This window comes from Panthera leo, chromosome A3, assembly GCF_018350215.1.
Source record: "Panthera leo isolate Ple1 chromosome A3, P.leo_Ple1_pat1.1, whole genome shotgun sequence".
Taxonomy (NCBI): Eukaryota; Metazoa; Chordata; class Mammalia; order Carnivora; family Felidae; genus Panthera; species Panthera leo.
The window spans coordinates 90,206,217-90,225,542 of record NC_056681.1 but is presented as its reverse complement, the minus strand read 5'-3'; the positions used below and the strand labels follow the sequence as shown (position 1 = coordinate 90,225,542).

At 41.0% G+C, this 19,326-nt stretch overlaps 2 protein-coding genes across 2 annotated transcripts in view; one reads left to right on the top strand and one right to left on the bottom strand.

Moving 5' to 3' along the window:
* Positions 1-4,893, top strand: part of SLC4A5 (solute carrier family 4 member 5) — a 92,031-nt gene extending 87,138 nt beyond the window's left edge. The window contains 2 exon segments of the mRNA XM_042932750.1: positions 869-936; positions 2,961-4,893. Of these exon segments, the coding sequence (XP_042788684.1) occupies positions 869-936; positions 2,961-3,126 (234 nt within the window). The 3' untranslated portion in view covers positions 3,127-4,893.
* Positions 4,894-5,064: 171 nt separating this feature from the next.
* Positions 5,065-18,192, bottom strand: MTHFD2 (methylenetetrahydrofolate dehydrogenase (NADP+ dependent) 2, methenyltetrahydrofolate cyclohydrolase). Its single transcript, XM_042932749.1, has 8 exons — positions 18,078-18,192; positions 13,206-13,390; positions 11,294-11,416; positions 10,261-10,413; positions 9,679-9,786; positions 8,665-8,757; positions 8,161-8,286; positions 5,065-6,929 (listed from the first exon to the last, which is right to left on the bottom strand). Exons 1-8 carry the CDS (start codon positions 18,176-18,178, stop codon positions 6,766-6,768), a joined length of 1,053 nt encoding a protein of 350 aa, XP_042788683.1. The 5' UTR covers positions 18,179-18,192; the 3' UTR covers positions 5,065-6,765.
* Positions 18,193-19,326: the final 1,134 nt, after the last annotated feature.

Here is a 19,326-nt window from a genome sequence, read left to right as displayed (position 1 = left end):
AGACGCCAGTAATCAATCTTCACTTCCATTTAGGCAAAGTCCTTCATTCCTTCCTTTCCCCTGGTGCTTCCTGATGTCTATGGCACTACCTGGCCCTCTCTTGAATCGTTTCAGACCACATTTACCCAATCCTGAATCCCTGAGCCTCCCATGTTTTCCAGTGGTTATTGAAAATGATTGGGAGTTCAAATCCCAGCTGAGTTGTCTCCTTTAGAGAAATAGTATAGCATTGGGATCACAAATTTTTGTCAGAAGGGGAGGTTTTAGTGGTTGGGCTGTGCTTCCATATGAATCACAAGTACCTTCCTCCTGCTGAAATGGAGGCTGTCTGGGAGAGATGGGGCTTTGCCTACGAAGATCCTGGGGAATCTGTGGCTGCCTTTACCCACTCCCAGCATCAGCGCCCTCCCAGTGGACACTTCTGTCAAGACAACATAGCCTTGTCTGAGAGTAATCAGAAAGATTCCACTTGAGTCCTGACCCCAGTGCTCCTAATATAGGACTTGCCACTTTTCTAAAGGACCCAGATTAGAATCCTGCCAGGGCCCTTGAAGGGCTTCCCATCACTCTCTGTCAGAGGTATCTTTCCTTTTTTGTTTCTAATTCTCCTTCCTCCTTGCCATTTGTATATTTCCATCACCCTTTCTCACTCTTCCCTGGCCTCACCCATGCCTCACACCCACCTAACCTGGCTAAGAAGCGTCTGGTGAAGTCACCCATCCCTGTGAGGCCCCTGAATTTCTCTTGTGTAGTGTTGGCCATAGGGGTTAGAGAATAGGAAGAAGGGTGAGGGAGGCACTGGAGAAAAGCCTTCTCCAGTATAGTACTCAAACCTGCTCCACAACTGACATTTTAATTTTCCTGCCAGGAAAAAGATCTTCCAGTTGGAGTTACTCATTCTGATTCTTCCTTCAGTGACTCAGACCTTGACCGAAGGTAATGGCCATGAGGTAGACTCCTTGGGTTTTAGATAAGAGACTAAGCAACGGCCTGGAAGGCTGAGGGCCTAGGATTTCTCAGGCTAGCCAGTGTCTCAGTAAAGGCCTTTGCTGGTCCACCAGAAGTGGACAGACATAGTTATTGGGGTCAAGTAACAAGTATGACATAACATGATTACAATACAAAAGGTACTCAACTTTAGAAAAGGAAATTTTTACAGAATACTACATAGAATAAAACTGAAAATACTGGGGGAAAAGAATATAGAGAAAAACTACACATTACTTAAGTATAGATTATTGAATGCCAGGATAAAAGCAGGTCTAAGAATCAAAACACCAGGTACTCTGATACCAGTGGAATAAAGTAACAGCATGGTTAATTAGCAAAGGGCAGAAAGGCTATCAAAGAAAGCTATCTAAATATCAAAGATCAAGTGGAGGGGTGCCTGCCTGGCCCAGTCAGTGGAGCAAATGACTCTTGATCTTGGGGTTGTGAGTTCAAGCCCCACGTTGGGCGTAGAGCTTACTTAAGAAAAAAGATTAAATGGAGGTAATAGTCAAGAAAGGATTCCAGGCCATTTCCAGGAGCCCCTCTGCCAAATGTGATACCTTGGTGTTCTGAATGAGAAACCATGAAAAAATGGGACAACCTGATGACTGAAAACACAGTAGTCTCGAAAATGGAAAAGAGAAGTCCAGGGGCAAGAAAGTTGGCCTGTTATTACTGGGAAGATGGTAGGGCGCTCCTACATGGTGCTCTAAACTGGACAGGAATCACTGTACTACGTCACCCATGAGCAAAAGCACAGGCTATCCCAAGTCCAAAGGCAGATGAATCTCCACACTCAGATGGCACTCATTCAAGAGATTTTAGAAAACTGAGAAGTCAAAGCTGTTCCCACACTGCTAGGATGAGAAGACAGACCTCACTGTAACAGCCTCCCTAAGCAGCAGACCCAAGGCCCAGGGGTATCACATGTCCCAGTTATATCTCTGCCTGGCTTCTCATTCCACCCCTCAGGTTAGGATTCTACACCATTACAAATGCCACGGATTTTTAACATACGAAGGTGTTAAGAGAAAAGCAGTCTATCTGGATCTATTTTCATTTTTAAGTAGCCTACACCACATTGAATCTCTGTCCCAATTTCAGTCCATGGAGAGAAAATTTGGACCAGGATAGGGGATTTTCAAAAATCTGTTACATTGTACAAAACCTGGGACAAGATCAGAAATGGAGAAAATTTGATAATTGGTGATGGCACCTCCCAACTATCCTGGTGTTTTACCATATCTATGGAAGTAGGTGGAAGCAGAGACCACTAAACAGGATTCCGTTTCAGTGGCAGAAAAGGCTCAGCAACACGATCTAGTTTAACAAAGATTAAGCATCTGTGATCCACCAGCATGATGCTTAATCCCTGGGGATATACAAAGGCCTATGAACAAAGACATACAGCACCATGTGCCAAGAACAGTGGAGCGCATGGAAGAGAAAGGTCAGTGTCTAAGGGAGGGATTTGCCTTATCTAGAGAGTCTGGGAATGATAAATAGGAGTCTGCCAGTTACACAGAGTAAAGAAGAAAAGAGGCAGAAGAAGGGCATTTCAGGCAATGGGAACATGCCTGAAATACTATTTGAAAATATACACACGGCAAAGACTGCTGGGATAAGCAGGCCATCAAACTAGAAGTAATCAGGAGTGCAAACAATAAAAGGCCCTGTCTGCCACTAAGGAGCTTGGATTCTAACTTTTGGACAGTAGGAATCACAGAAAGACCTGTGATCCAGAAAGTTCACCTTAGCAGTAATGTGAAGACCAGGCTGAAATTCATGGCGAGACTAGCTAAGCAACCACAGCTGAAGGCCAAGTGCAGAGGATGCCACTCATTCCCAGGATGTGTTAAGAGTTCATAAGCAAAGACAACTATTTGCACTAGAACCTGCCCTGGGGCATAGCAGTTGAAAACACCCAGTACTAGATAAGTCACTCTTCCCTCCCTCTTTTTCTCATTCAGCATCACTTTGCACTTCAGAATTTCCTGTCCAGCTTCACCTGCTTTCAACTACTCACAGAGCCCAGTGTTCATGGTGCCACAGGTGAAGATAGAAATGGAGTCAGACTGTGACTTCACAGATGTGGACAGATACGGAAAAGAAACTGACGGCGAGACCACCCTCTAGGACGCAGCTTCCCCCAGATGTGGTTTAATCTTCATTGTGAGGTCGGGGCCGAATCCCTGAACTTCCCTGTACCCGGTTTCCTTATTTGCCAAACCGAGGGTCACTCCACTGGATAAAAAACTGATCTGTGGGTGAAAAGTACTACTTATGTGCAAAGCTATCTCCTTTTTGTAGTTATGAAAACAACAAAGGAAACATACTTTATTTTAAAATGCAGTCCAGGATAGAAATTATAACATGTCTTGAAATGAAAAAAATGCTTGCCTCCCCAAATTATAGCTAGGATAAAGGGGCAGTAGTAAATTTTTATTAAAACAAATATCAATTAGATTTTTTTTTAAGTTTAGATGTTAAAGTATCTAGATGGTCTTGAAAGAACTATTAAAATGCTCACACTTCAGTACACCAACGTTGGAAAATTTGTTTTGCAACTTGGCATTGGGAAGAAATATTTCACAGGTCCTATCTTTCCCTATCTCATTCAGTTTTCAAAGGGTCATTTGTCAAGTCTGAACCATCTGCATGCATAGCGGCCTTGTTCCAGCACAGAAGTGTGACTGGAGCTTTCCCAGATTGAAAAGCCAGTTGTGAAAGTCTGTTAATGAAAGAACCAACACATTACAGTGGGTAAATGTTTCTAAAATAAAATTGTTCTTGTTAAAGTGAAACTTCAAACCACATGTTACATCAACAAAATGACCCTTTAAATTAATAGCACTGGTTTTTCACATCCAGAATAAGATTTCATTACACCTTCAGGTAGGCTCTTCCTACAAGTTTTCAATGGCCTGATTCCCAAAGTCAAACTCCCATCCACATGACTGCTGCATGTTAGGCAGAGCTAATGTAAAATATTAAATTATAACTTTGCAGTATTAGATTACTACTTTAAAGGAATGATTAGAAGCCAAGTTGGATAGATTAATGACACATTAGTAAAGAAGCATGAAACTTACTATCAGTCTGTCTTCAATCCCCATTTGACAAACATCAACATTGTTTATTTAACACCTACTATGTGCCTGATAGCCGCAACGCATCTGACATTTACTGTCTCCAAAACAACTATGGATTTGAATTTCAAGTAAATCTCTTTGGTTAGTCGCCACATTTACTCAAGATTACAAATGCAGGTGCTTTTTTCTTTATTCTTTTCTATTTTTTAAAGACAAATGACACTAGATCATTAACATTTGGGTACTAGGACAGCTAATTGCCTCTGCGATCTTCAGAGCCTTGTACAGTGCCTGGTCCATGGAAAAACTCTCAGTGTTTATTAAATCTCAGAGCTCCTTTCCAAGGGATACTGCCAAGAGGTAAAGCTCTAAACCTCTCCCACTTAATCACAGCAGAATGACTAAGCTGCTCACTAATCCAGAACCATCCCCTGAATTTAAGTGTAAATTCTGTATCTTCATCTGCACCAATCCTGGAAGAGCTAACAATCTACCCTTAACATTTATTTTAAAACTTGGCTGATTTCCAATGGCACTGTGTCCAAATTAAACTGTAGGAATGTTATGGATTCCGGAGTAAATGTGCTTGATTAATCAAACAAGTTGGAAAAGTATGATGTTAGTTTTTTGTTGTTGTAAATTGATCACTGTAATTTCCACCTTCTATGTCATTTATATTTTGTACACACATGAACATTGTAATTTTGATAGCTTTTAACAGGTTGACATATTGTTACTTCTCCTTGCAGTAGGTCAGAACTATTTTCCCATTTGTAACTATAATTCAATAAAACTTAATCCTGTCTGCTCATCTTGCAAACTATCATCTTCTTACATCTCCAGAAAACTATCAAAAGAATAAAGGCAGGAGCGCTTGGGTGGCTCAGTCGGTTGAGTGTCCGACTTCAGCAGCTCAGGTCATGATCTTGCAGTTTGTGACTTCAAGCCCTGCATCAGGCTCTGCTGTCAGCACAGAGCCCACTTCAGATCCTTTGTCCCCCCAACTCTCTCTCTCAGAAATGAATAAACATTTAAAAAAGAAGAAGGCAGTTGGCAGAAGAACAAGGAGGGAATAAGTCAACTCAAGTAAGTAAGTAACTTAAGTTGACTTACTCCCTCCTTGTTCTTTCTCTATCTCAAGCTGCCTGGAACAGGAGCTGCATCATCTGCCTGCTTGGAAGCCAAAATACCCAGTCCTGGTAGAGAAGAGAGGATACACAGGCACCTGTCCCAGACTCAAAATGCGCACAGCAAACACCTTCCAATCTGTCAAATCAAACACACACATCGAAAAAAATAAATGTATACAGAGGAAGGGGGCAGAGTGAAGGGGGGCAATGGCAAGCACATCAAGAAGGGCTGTGTAAATCCAACAATGTGTACATTGAACTGCATGGTTTAGACAGCACCTAGAATAGGCCTAACCACTGACATGAATCTTACAGATTAAGCTCCTGGCTTGGCACAATCTGTTGGGATGTAAGACTAAAAGGACTAGACTTGTTTCTCCACCGTGCTTTGTATCAATTTAAGGCACAGGATTAGGTGTCACCGAATACAAGAATATCTATGTCAGTTACATCCAATGAAAAAGATTAACTGTGATTAGGACACAACTAAAACTGTAGCAGGAAGATACGGTATTTTGGAAACTCATTCCACACCAGTCAGAAGTGTTTTATTAAAAAAAAAAAAAAATGGGGAAACACACACACACACACACACACACACACAGAAAACCCTTTTAATCAGAAAGTCTGATTAAATTCAATATTAAGTTCTCAAAAACCCATCGGGGAAAGCCAACAGGTTACATCAAAGCAGGCAGCTGCTGACAAGTCTTTGGTGGAAAAGTAAGTTGCATACTTCTATAAGCTGCCCTAATGATTATCAAGCCCGAGTTTTGTTTTTCAAAAATAGTTTCAAGATATATCAAGGAAACATACAGACACCCTCAACAGTACAAAGATGTAACAATGAAGTTTAAGGATATAGGAAAAGCCAAATATGACAATACACACAAATCTATAAAATAAGCCTTTCAATCCTAGAAAAAAATGGGAAACCTCATGAATGTAATGCACATAAAACGAGGACTAACAACACATGGAACCACCCTAAACATTTTCCCAACACTCAGCCATGAAATGACAGCTTAGGACACCATTAACATGTAGTTTTTACATACATTATGTATGTAAATTAGAGTAATTTTTTTCTACTCAATTACCATTTCTTCCTTTTTACCTTTTCCCTAATTTTCTCTAGCAACACTTTTCCTTTGGTTTAACCAGTTGAACTCAAAAGGTTTGGAACCTAAAGTGAGTATCAACTCTTATTGGAATAGCACTTGGGAAATGCAATCCTAGAAAAGGCAAATTTTAACTGAAGTGGCTTGACAAAGTTAAGCATCCGTTCTCACTGTGACAATGTCCTCCATGTTAATCACTAGGTTGATGGCTTCTCTTGGCTGGATCACACGACCCAGCATGATACTGGCGTGCTCCGTGGTGAGGTACTGCAGAGTTCTGTGCACAAACTCCCAACCATTTAAGCTTTCAATAAATACAAAGCATCATTTTAAACCATTTCGGTAAAATAAATAAAAAATATTGCATTTCTATTGGCCTGTTTTGCCTCTTGAACTGGCTTGGACTGTTGTTTGTGACAGAAGACACAACAGTTAATTAGTAGCAACTCCACGCTCCTTAGGCTTCAATACTTCTCGCTCTTCAAGCCTCAGCACCTTTTTTGCAGCAATAATGGTATTCTTCATTAGCATCGCCACTGTCATGGGACCAACACCCCCAGGGACTGGAGTGATGTAACCGGCTTTCTTTCTGACGCCTATATAGAAACAGGATAGGCAGACTGCCTTAATTATAGCAAAGGAAATGTATGCATTTTTAACATACCATGGAAGAAGCATTTAAAGAAAAAGCAAGAATATATGTAAGCACCTTCATAAACCTCAAACTCATTAAAAAAAAAATCACATCTACATGACTCAGGGGTAAAGCTTTTTGAACATACTAATAAAATAACATTCACATAATAAGGAGTTGTTCAATGAATATTTATACATTTAAATAACCTATAATTTACTAGTCATACTTTTCCTCCATATTAAATCAATTTCAAAAGAAATATCTGGATGGGTTAACTATATGTGAAGTATAATAATTATTTTTATGTTATTAATATTAATATATTAACAATACCTACCTACAACAGTTTCTTAATTTTATTCTATCTTATTTTTTTACTATTTATTTACTAGATTTCTTTAACTATATACTGTTTACCCAAAGCACCAAAAACAAAGTAATTTTCTGGAAAGTGAGAAGATTTTTTTTTAACGCAATCTTAAAGCAAAAATACCTAAGCACTTAGCCTTGTGTCTGATTGCTTATTAGAAATGGAAAGCTAGAAACAGACTTATCAACATAAAATTGAGATAAACATGATACCTTAAAAACTGAAAGGAGAAATCTACTAGTATACTTCAAAAGTCAGGAACGTGACTTTTTCCTGGACCATTTTTAACAGGTTCAGGTTTGCGATCTCCCCTTTCAATGTGAAAATGATAAATCTGTAACACCTTCTAGGAGACTGAATGGTGTCAGAAAGTCACTTCATTAAATTTTCAGACTTGTTAAGTCATGAAGTCGTTTCAACTATGAAGTAACCCTAAAGAAAGAATGAACACCTTCCTGAAAAATATAGCTGGTCCCCATAATCTTATGATATAAACATCCTAAAATGATTCTAGAGTGACTACCATTTCTTAAAAGATTTCTCTTTAATTCATGTGGGATACATTTTAAATTACCAGAGTAACCTAAGTGGTTTTTTTTTTGTTGTTGTTGTTGTTTTTAAAGTACTCTCTACCCCTATCATGGGACTCAAACTCAACGACCCCAAGATCAAGACTCGCATGCTCCACTAACTGAGCCAGCCAGGCGCCCCCAGAGTAATGTAAGTTTAAAAGTTAAAGAAAAAGTAAATGATCTGTCCTAAATGTCCATTAAAGGTAGTATTTACTGACTTTATATTTTAAGAAAATTATACTATATACCTTCAAAATCCACATCTCCAACCAACTTGGGTTTAGCAGTGATGGGATCTTGAATTCTATTTATTCCCACATCGATGACTGCTGCTCCCTCCTTGATCATATCTGCTGTGATCAGATTTGGAATGCCTGCAGAGACAGGAATGGCAGGAATGGTCACTAGTACTGAAAGAAAGATTCCACCTGTCACAGTCTTATCTGATTTCAATTTTAAGGGACATGGAAGAACTAAAAAGCTTATTTCGTGAAAACCTGTGAAAATTGTTAACCAAGGAACGAATGAAACTTCACACAGTAAACAGAAATATTTGAGCCCATTTGAAGTAACATTACCCACCAAGTTTATAGTGAAAAGCCAAAAACCAACACCACGCGTACAGTTCCCACCTCATCTTTGTGGGCAGCTCACAGGGTCATCCCTAAAGGAATGGGAATGGGGTAGCAGAGAGGCAGGCAAATTCTAAGATTCTAAGGGCTGTCCTTCCACCCCCTCCCCGGTGTTCATACCTGCAGCAGAGACCACAATGTCTGCGAGAACTGTATGTTTCTTCAGTTGCTCTTTGGGAGTGTATCGATGAGATATTGTAACAGTGGCATCGCCTAGGAGTTAAAATATAGATGTCCTGATTTCTGAATCAAAGCTGAGATTGGATTAGGTCTTAATTAACCAACCCATTTTAGAAATTCACCATCTCTGAAAAAAATAATTGACTTAATTCATGTACCATATTTTCTGGCCAGCTCAGTAATCATTTACTTTTCAGAAATTAATACCCAATTTCTTATAACTTTCATCCCCTCATCCTATCTCTATCCTTTTGAATCATATATAATTAAATTTATTCCTTATCCCATTTAGCAGCCTTTCAAGAATTTTACTTTTCCTAAGCACAATGTCAGAATTACTCAAGGTTTAAAAAAATAAGCGTGCTGAAACATATTTGGAAGTACATAGTTTTGCCATTATTTCTGATGTAATCATGTAAGATCATGATAATCACGTGTGATAACTGATTTATGAGGCTTTTCAGACAAACTCACAGAACTTGACGTAATGACACACTACAGCCTTTTCAAGTCAATCCTTTGCAATGGTCTCAGATTTCTTTTCTATCAAATGACATAGAATGGGATACTAACTTTGAACTGTTTCTTAGCCCCAACTATCCAAGCCATAAAGGAAAATGTGTAATTGCCATCAACCATGCTTACCCTCAAAACTCAAATTTAATTCTGAGGCATATCCATTTCTGTAGTAGGATTTAATTGCATTTAATTTTAATAAATGCATTTAAAATAAATGCATTTAATAAATGCATTTATTTATAATAATAAATGCATTTAAAAGTCTCAGGTGACACGAGTTCAGCTTGTCCTACCAAGATCATTCCCCAAATATGCCAAATATCTGCTAACAAAATCACAATAAATACACACGCAAAGTTTAACAAACATAGGACAGCCTCTGAAGGTTTGCACAAAAGGGAGGAGGGAACACTCCTCAGAACCCCACTGCCTTACCTCCAGGGCGCTCGTGAGCCCCATCTGTGTGTAGTAGCATTGCAATGGGCATTCCAACGTTTTTTGACCTCCCAGCCACAACCACATTCTTCCCCAGGGTTGGAATGCCTATGAAGAAATATATATATTTGCATTAAAAAGAGTGCTAGACTATCTTAGAATGAGCACCAAAGAAAAAGGCAGACAGATAGCCTTGGACATAAACCAGTGATAATGAAGGGAGTTACTAAGCTTGTTGCCTCATCAGTCAATGGGGCCTATCACCTGCTACATAGAGTGAAGGCTAAAAAGAAAGAGAAAGCACCCTGTAAGCTACAAAATGTTATAGGAGTGTGCACTATCAACACAATCAAATCTTAAGTTTCCTTTATGGGGGCTTCTGGATTAAAGAGCAACAAAGTTAAAATAGGCAAACAGTCAAAATAGGCAACTGCAGAGAGAGGTAAGCTCTGGGGTCAGGACTAGAGGATGTGTGGCCGGAGTATCGGAGCATCCATTCTGCTTACTGTAGGACTTTTTATCATCTGTAAGTACTATTTTTATAATAGTTAACACAGACATACAACTATAGGATAGACCTACCAGTTCGCTTAATTATTTCCCAGACACCCCATGGGGTAGCCGGTAACATGGAATACTGGTCCAAACACATTCGCCCTACATTAATTACATGAAAGCCATCAACATCCTTGTCTGGAGAAACGGCATTGCAGATCTTTCTCTCGTCCATGTGCTCTGAAAAAGAAGTCAGAGCAGTGGCCTTAAGTCACTGTTGTATAGTTACCATGGTCTGACTCCAATTTATCTGGTTTATCATGCAAACCAGTTCCCCTTCCATGACTTGCCTCTGTGATTTACTCGTTTGTCTGCACAGAAGGAACACACAGCAGGCAAAGACAAATGCTAATATCAAAGCCAATATCCTCTTGTACAACTGCTTCCCTCCAATGCCATTTTGTATCAAGATCTCAATAGCAGGGGTGCCTTCGTGGCTCAGTTGGTTAAGTGTCTGACTCTTGATCTTGGCTCAGATAGTGATCTCATGGTTCGTAAGTCCAAGTCCCACATCAGGCTCCACACTGACAGCATGGAGCCTGCTTGGGATTCTCTCTCTCCCTCTCTCTCTGTCCTTCCCCCACCTGCTTTCTCTGTCTCTTTCTCAAAATAAATTTTTAAAAAAAGACCTAAAAATAAATAAATAAATAGGAGTGCTGGGGTGGCTCAGTCGGTTAAGCATCCAACTTAAGCTCAGGGCAAGGTCTCAGTTTGTGGGTTCAAGCCCTGCATCAGGCTCTGTGCTGACAGCTCAGAGCCTGGAGCCTGTTTCAGATTCTGTGTCTCCCTCTCTCTCTGCCTCTCCCCTGCTCACACTCTGTCTCTCTCTCAAAAATAAATAAGCATTAAAAAAATTTTTTTTAATCAAATAAATAAATAAATAATCTCAATACCAAATTAAGGAGCAATTAGTATTCTGAGTATTTATTCTAATAAAATATTCACTCTTTTGAATTTAACTTCCTTTAAGTCAAGTCCACATGAGGGGCCAGGTATATAAAGTAACTAAGAATCCTCTACTCCTCAGAAATCATTCTAAGTGGTGGAGCCCAAAACTCACCTGGAAGAGGCAGCTGAACAAGGAGGCCATCTACATTATCATCATTATTTAGTTTATTGATTAAATTCAACAGTTCTTCCTCTGAAATTGAAGCTGGTTTCACAATTGTCTCACTGTTGATTCCTATAAGATTATTTCAAGGTTAAAAAAAACATTGAGGCATTTAATGAGCAATGTTATGTTGCCTGCCATGGTATTCTAACCTAGAATGTTTTCATCACACTCAACCCTGGTAGCTAAAAAGCCTGAATCAGTTCCCAAGGCACCTAAAAAGGTACCTTCACAAATATACACACTACAGAATGTTGGCTTGACAATTCTATACATTATTCTACGCTATCCTCATTAACTTCAATTTACAGACAGGGAGACTGAGACTCAGCAAAATTGAAACACAAGCCAGTTAGCAGTGAAGGCAATCCTTCCAGTTCCAAAGTCCATGTTCTTTCCACTGCACCGTGCTACCTCCCAGTGTCTTAAAAAGCCACAGCTTGCTATTTTCTAGAGGTTCTAAAGGTTTTTCAAAGAAAAGGGGAGCAAATGTCCACTGACTGATGAATAAAGAAGATGTGGTATAGGGACGCCTGGGTGGTTCAGTCAGTTAAGCATCCGACTTCAGCTCAGGTCATGATCTCATGGCTCGTGAGTTCGAGCCCCACACCAGGCTCTGTGCTGACAGCTCAGCACCTAGAGCCTGCTTCAGATTCCGTATCCGTCTCTCTCTACCCCCTCCCCTACTTGCACACTGTCTCTCTCTCTAATATAAATATACATTAAAAAAATGTAAAGATGTGGTACATGTATCATGGAATATTACTTGGCCATCAAAAAGAATGAAATCTTGCCATTTGCAATGATATGGATGGAGCTAGAATGTATTATGCTAAGCGAAATAAATCAGAGAAAAACAAATCCCATATGATTTCACTCATATGTGGAATTTAAGAAACAAAAAGATGAACATATGGGAAGGGGAACAAGGAGAGAGGGAAACAAACCACAAGAGACTCTTAACAAGAACAATCTGAGGGTTGATGGAGGGAGGCGGGTGGGGGATAGGCTAGATGGGTGATGGGTATTAAGGAGGGCACCTGTGACGAGCACTGGGTAAGTATATAAGTGATGAATACTGAATTCTTCTCCTAAAACCAGTATCACACTGTATGTTAACTAAATTCAAGTTTAAAAAAAGAAATAAGTAAAACCAACAAAGAAAAGGGCAGGAAGCCTCAATCCTCAGTGGTAATGAACGGAGTGTACTAAAAGCTCATGGTCCACCCACACGTCGTTTCACAGCCTTTCAGAAGGGAAGGGCACCAGGGGCTCACACCACTGACCCACAGAGGAGCAGGGAGAGGCAGAACTGAGACCAGGAAGTCTGTGGTATAACAAGACCTAGAACACAAACCTCCCATCACCCATACCCTCGGCTTCTACATTCAAAACTCTAACCGCCTCTAACCTGCATGATTTAATTGGCTTTGGACTCAATTGCTGGAGAAGCTGAAAGCTATTTCCTAGAAGTCAGAGTCACTTCCTTCAAGCCTAGGACGGTGTTCTAGGCCACATCACTGAGGTCTCCTCAACCAAATCAAACTCAAACATCTCAGCCAGACTTGCATTATTGCTCAAGGAAAGCAAATGTAAATTGTGTTTAGTGTCACTTGTCAATGTCACAGAATTTAGCTTACATTCCAGAAGGCACCAAGAATACCAACCATATTCCTTCCATCCTAGTCTATAAACCTCCCCAGCAGATAGGCTGGATTTCTTTATGACAACATTTTGGATACAGTTCAATCACATTAGCCTCCTCTGACTGTGTCTTCTAATCAGACAAAATAATGAATGACAATGAAGTTTGCCCCAGGTAAGCCACAGTTTAGCAGCAGAGTCTGAGAGTGACACATACCCACTTCTGCAGCTGCCCTGGTTTTGTTGAGGACGTAGGAGTGACTCGCAGGATTTTCACCAACCAGAACCACGCTCAGGTGTGGCCGCTTGTTGCCCGATGCCACCCATTCTTCCACCTCCTGCCGCACTTCCTGCTTGATCTGCTGTGCAAGTTTCCTTCCAGAAATGACAACAGCCTCATTTCTGTGGAAGGCAACAACAGTCGCAAAACCAGAGAGCTTAAAGTTTTGTGAGAAGTAAAGATCAAACTATAAAATAAATAAATAAATAAATAAATAAATAAATAAATAAATAAATAAATATTATTAAATACCCCAAACTTAAAAAGTAGATTAAAACACATGGTGCCTAATCTGAGGGACAATGGAAATCCGAAGGCCCAGTTCAAAGTGGTAAATCTGCGTCCAGCTACATGTTCAGGAAGATAAAGTTGACGGAAATAGTTATCATTATCACGCTGAAGCTCAGAGAGCGAAGTGACAGTGAGGACTTGGCAAGCTGGCTCTCAAATCCAGATCTGTCTGAATCCAGAGTCCAGGCTCTTCCTGCTACACCATTCTGCCTCCTGATCATTGACAAATTGATGGACCAAAAAAAAGTTTTTCATTGCTTTATTTGACCCATCATCACTATGAGGTCAAACAGGGTTTCCTACGCACTTATATACCATTTGTAGTTTGTGTTTTGCCCATGTTATTCGCATCCAGTCATATGTTTCAAACCATTTCCCAGTTAAGTCAATTGGCTTTTAATTTCTATGATGCTTTCAAATATATAAATTATGTTATGCAATTAAACCAATAAACAACATTCTGGACAGGTCAAACCTCAAAATAACAACTGCTGCCCCCAGCCCCTCCTGGAGAAGACTTTCCCAGTAAGAATAGGGGCTGGGAGGAGACTAGTAGAGGTTCCATCTCATGGGTGGCAGTGTGCTCTACCCCGGAACCCCATGGCCCTTCCACAGCTGACCGACTAGCAGTGAGTATCTGACATCAAGGACGACAATTTCTAGGCAGGCCAGTGGTCCAGTTGGTACAAAAGCTCAGTAAAGTGGGAGCAGTGGTAGTTAACCTAGACTGGTAAGAGCTTCTCCCCAAACCACATTCACACACTAGAACCACAGGGGACCTGTTGGTGGGAGGCCCCGAAGAAAGACATAGAAAAAAGCAAAAAGAGAAAACAGCAGTTACACTCATGGTAGACAGAGCAAGAGATGCAGAAACTGCTACTGGGGGTGAGGCAATGAGAAAACTCAGGGTCCAAAAGAACCTCCAGTTCCCCAAATCATGTTCAGATCTCTGAAAGGCCATCTCTTTCCGATAAGAACTGTTTATGCAGCTCTTCCTGGGTTCCAATGTGGAAGATTCCTGGTTTTCTTAGCATCTGCTCCCTAAGCATAAAGGTCTCAGTGTAAACAAGTCATCCCCTTTAGATTTGTCCTCAGTATCATGAAGAATGCTCCAACCTCAAGGCTGAGATACACAACTATTTGAAATACTGAAACAATTTCCCCTTACAGCACATATTTAATTGTCAGGGATAATAACATCAAGGTACTAGTTATTTTGTAGGTCAGATATGATTCATTCCTTTTTTTCTTTTTAAAGATTTTATTTTTAAGTAATGTCTACACCCAGTGTGGGGCTCAAACTTACAACCTCAAGATCAAGAGTTACTTGCTCTATATGTGCCCCAGAAATGATTAATTCTTAAGACCACTGTTAACTATGGGTGTCTGGCTGGCATGTCACTCTTGTTCTCAGGGTGGTGAGTTACAATACATACATACATACATACATACATACATACATACATACATACATACATAAATGCCACTGTTAACTACAATGGAATTTTAAAGCTCCAACAGTCTTTAAGCCATCCATGCTTCCTTTCCATTTGTATTAAGATTAAATACCTGCTTTAAACCAGATGAAAATGTCTTAGATGTACAGCAGTAATTTTACGTTTAAACCTTATATTAATTTGTACTTGTATCTTGGGAGGTATTAAAAAGATATAATTTTAGAGTAAACGAAGTACTTTTACCCACATTTTATGTAATGATACTAGCATAGCACAAAGTATATAATAGTACTTCATTATGCCCATGGTATATTAAGGAATTGAAAACATGTTCACATTTGCAAATCTATTTCAGAATTACATCTGAAGGGGACTTAATTCAAAGGGCTTTGAACACAAACCCTCTGGCAACATTCCTGGGGAATAGCCCCAGTCCAGAAATGCATTTCCCAACCCTGGAGAAATTGGTTAGAGTTACACACACACACACACACACACACAGATCCTTAATATATAATAGATATATTTATCTACTTATACACTCATAAGGATATGTGTGTAAACGTATATACACATGTATAAATATTCAGAAAGTCTTAAACTACCCTTCCTTAAAAGGTTCCTTTTGAAAGCAATGAACTTAGAGAAAATGATAGCAGCGCATTGGGGCTAAGAATGATATACTCAAATTAAGGACACAGGGTTCTGAGAGAACCCAGTGTTCCAAGTCCCAAAGGCAGGTTCTGGATGTTATGCCAATTAGCTTTCTAAAAACTGTCAAAGAGTAACAAGAACCAAAAACAAAGCCACAACACAATGAGTATCTTCTGTAACAGAACCTGTTTTAGCCTTCCTCTGCATATACAGCTCTGCAGAATGTGAAACACAGTCCTGCCAGTGAGTCATTACCTAATTTTCCATCATCTCTTTTGCCAAAGGGCAGATAAAATAACTGCTACCCCAAAAGAAACAGAGGCCCAACTTAGCCCCACAGGGAATCCAAAATGTATTAACTATATTAACTAACACTTATTTAAGAATTAAACGCTTTCACAGATGTGTTTAGAAAACCTTCCATTAAAATTATGAATGAATAAAAATAAAATAAAATAATGAATGAACAGACTAGAAAAAAGTCACAAGGACTGTTCAAATAAAATTCAAAACTAAAAGCCAACTCAGTAGTATTTTTACTTTCCTAATTCAATAGCTTTACAGCACTGTAATTTTCCATAAAAAAATTTTCAGGTGCACTTTATGATTCCTGATCAGGTTATTCTAGAAAGACTTCAGTTATCTACTAATTAATGGAACCAGTAATGAGTAAAGAAATCTACAAAGGGGGATGGAACTAACATCTATTAAATACTAGATATTTTGCTAAGAATTTTGCATACATTACTCTCAGTTACCTTGGGGTTATTATACTAACACTGGTATATAGAAGGGGAAACTGAGGACAGTAGAAACAAGATTCAAACACACTCAAACCTCTGCCTCCAAAGTCCATTTTTCCCTATGCCCCACTGTGTCCTAAACTATAGTACTATCTCTGCAACCATGAGTTTATGCTCCTGAAACTCTCTGCCAACCTCCTCTTCGCCAAAAAAGGAATACACACAGACTCATAAAACATATCATTGTTTTACATTTACTAGCCAGCAGTGATCAAAGCAATACCAGGAAACCATAAACACCAAACACAGTATTGCCTTCAGAGATGTGGAGCCTACTTGTTCATTCAGAAAGGCAAGTCAAAGGAGGGCATTTGTTACTGGAGAGTGAACAAACTGGTCCAGTTTTCTAGGTGATGAATTGAGGATCCTTACAAATCTCTTCAGTCATGAAAGCCACAGGCACACATGGCCAGAACTCAGGAAGGGGACAAGAGGGAGGTGAACAGACAGTAATGAGAGATGGGACTGGAAAGGCAGGTCAGGGTAAGACCAAGAGAAGTCTTGAGTGTCCTGGGTCTTCTTTCAAAAACGTATTAATCCGCATTCTGTGTTACAACAGCACCTTGGCAATGCCTCTAATAACATTTTTACACTGACTGGAAATTACACATGTGTTCTGCCCCCTGAATTCCATTAAGGAAAGAAGACTTGATCACCCCTGAATTCACACAGCTTAGCGCAATGCCTGCATGAAAGAAAGAGCTGCTGGTACAAGGCTTAGATCGCCGGCAATGCAAAGGCTCTAAAGGTGGGCGTGAGAGTGCGCAGGTTTAGGGTGACAAATCACAGGCCCCCTGAAGACCCTTCAACCTAGGTTTAAGAATGGGAGTTTGAGGTCCCGAAAGATCAGGAAAAAACCTATTACCTCCCTAAGAAAATGCAAACAGCTCTTTCTCTCCTTTTCTTGGGTATTTAACCCTTCAGTTTACTCAGCCTGGCAGACCAACTCCGGGTGGACTGCATCAAAGCCCTGGTGAACACAGCACATGTATTCTCCTGGGAGGGGAAAGAGGCAGCCAGAAGAGCAGCCCGAGCCACATCCACCTCCCGAAGGAGGAGGGAAGTGCGGGTACCCGGCGAGCAAGCCGGCTCCGGGATTTCATCAGACTGCACCAACCCCCTCCGCCGCTAGGGTCCGGACTCTCACTGAAGGCTGCTCATTCAGAGCCCTACCCGGCGCTCGCCAAAGCGTACCCTCTGCTTTCCGCAAGCGGCTCGGCATCACAGCCAAGGGCGGCCGGCAGGTTCTGGCCAGTGACCTCGGTACAGTCCTGCGTTAATCGGGGCGCCCCAGAGCCCGCCTGCCCCTTAGCTCCGCACCGTGGGCCCCGTCCTGCGGACGGACTGACCCCAAGAGAGGGCGACGCCCCGGGGCTGCGGGAGACCTGCTTCCTCTGAAAGGCCGGTTCCGGGTATCAGCCCATCCCACGGAACGATGGCCCAGATCGCAGCCGGGGGCCGCGCGCGACTGCCACGTCGTCCCGCCACCGCCCGGGACGGAGATGCTCAGCAGAACGTCCCCCAGCGCCCCTCCGGAGCCCGGCCGGCCCCCCGCCCTCGGTTCCCTCAGCTTTCGGCGCTGACCTGGCTCCCGATCCTCTTACCGAGCTACCGAGAGGTGGAAGGGGCGATGACGGAGGCGGCAGTTCTGCGCGGGCCGGAGCAGCCGGATGGCCAACGTGGACACGAGGGAAGGAGCAGCCATCACCCGCGCCGGTGTCCGCGCCAGGAGAGAAGCGCGCGCGCGGGCAGCGCAATTATACCGCGGCCGCGTGGCAGGCCCCGCCTCCCGCCCGCACCCGTTGGTCCCTTCCCAGTAAAGTCCTGCTTACGATTGGAGCAAGAAGAGCTAGGGGCAAGGCCCTGAAAGGCTCGGAAGCTTCGATAGCCTGCAGAGATTGGCTGAGGAAGGCAAACCCCTGCCAAACACAGCTAGTGTCACGGAAGCCCGGCTAACGCGAACAAGAGTTTGTTCATTCATTGCTTGAACAATTATCTGAGCGCCTACTGTGTGCCAGGCACCGTAAAGAGTGGATAGGAAGATAGAATACCAACTAATAAATGCAGAGGAATGATAGAAACTATTTGACAAAATCATAGTAAAAACAGATCACCGATAGATGTCAAAACAACTGGATGAAACTGGATTAGGAAAGAGGTATGTACTTACTGGGTTGCCAGATCTTGCAAGTAAAAATACAAGACACTCAATTAAATTTGAATTTTAGATAAATAATTTGGGAAGAGGGATATACTTATACTAAGATAGTATTCGATGGCCATCTGCAATTAAAATTAAATTGGGCTTCCTGTATTTTATCTGGCCACCCTTTTTGCATAATCTTAAAGTATCTCTCCCACAAAATACTTATTAATAGCAAAGGGGGAAAATAGTAAATTTACAATATGGAAACCTGACAGTCATGACCTTAATTAAGTGATCAAAGTTAAGACCATCAGTAGTGGGACAAACACACATGGTGCACTGAGGAGAATGCATCACCTCGTAATCTTAAGTCTGAAAATTGAGTGAAATGGTTTTTCTAAGCCATTAAGTCCCCTGAAAACTGTTACAGATTTTTTCATTTACACACCAAGAGGAGAGAACACAGACCTGGAATATTAAAACAAACAGTCCAGGAAAAAGCCACATTCCTAAAATTTTGGAATTTACTAGAGGACATTAATCACAAGGAAATCCCAAATCGAGAGACATTCATGAGAAAAGCAGCCTGTACTCTTTGAAAAATATCAAAGTCATGAAAAACAAAGAATGAGGACCTGTTCTAGATTAGAGAAGTCTAGACATGACAATTAAACATAATGTGTGATTAAGAACAACAAAAAAAAATG

Coding starts and splice junctions, on each gene's coding strand:
- MTHFD2 (XM_042932749.1), bottom strand. CDS start 18,178: ATGGCTGCTCCTTCCCTCGTGTCCACGTTGGCCATCCGGCTGCTCCGG. Junction 8,287..8,664: donor CATTGTGGTCTCTGCTGCAG/GTATGAACACCG, acceptor CTGTCTCTGCAG/GCATTCCAAATCTGATCACA. Junction 6,930..8,160: donor TGGAGATGTGGATTTTGAAG/GTATATAGTATA, acceptor GTTTCTATATAG/GCGTCAGAAAGAAAGCCGGT.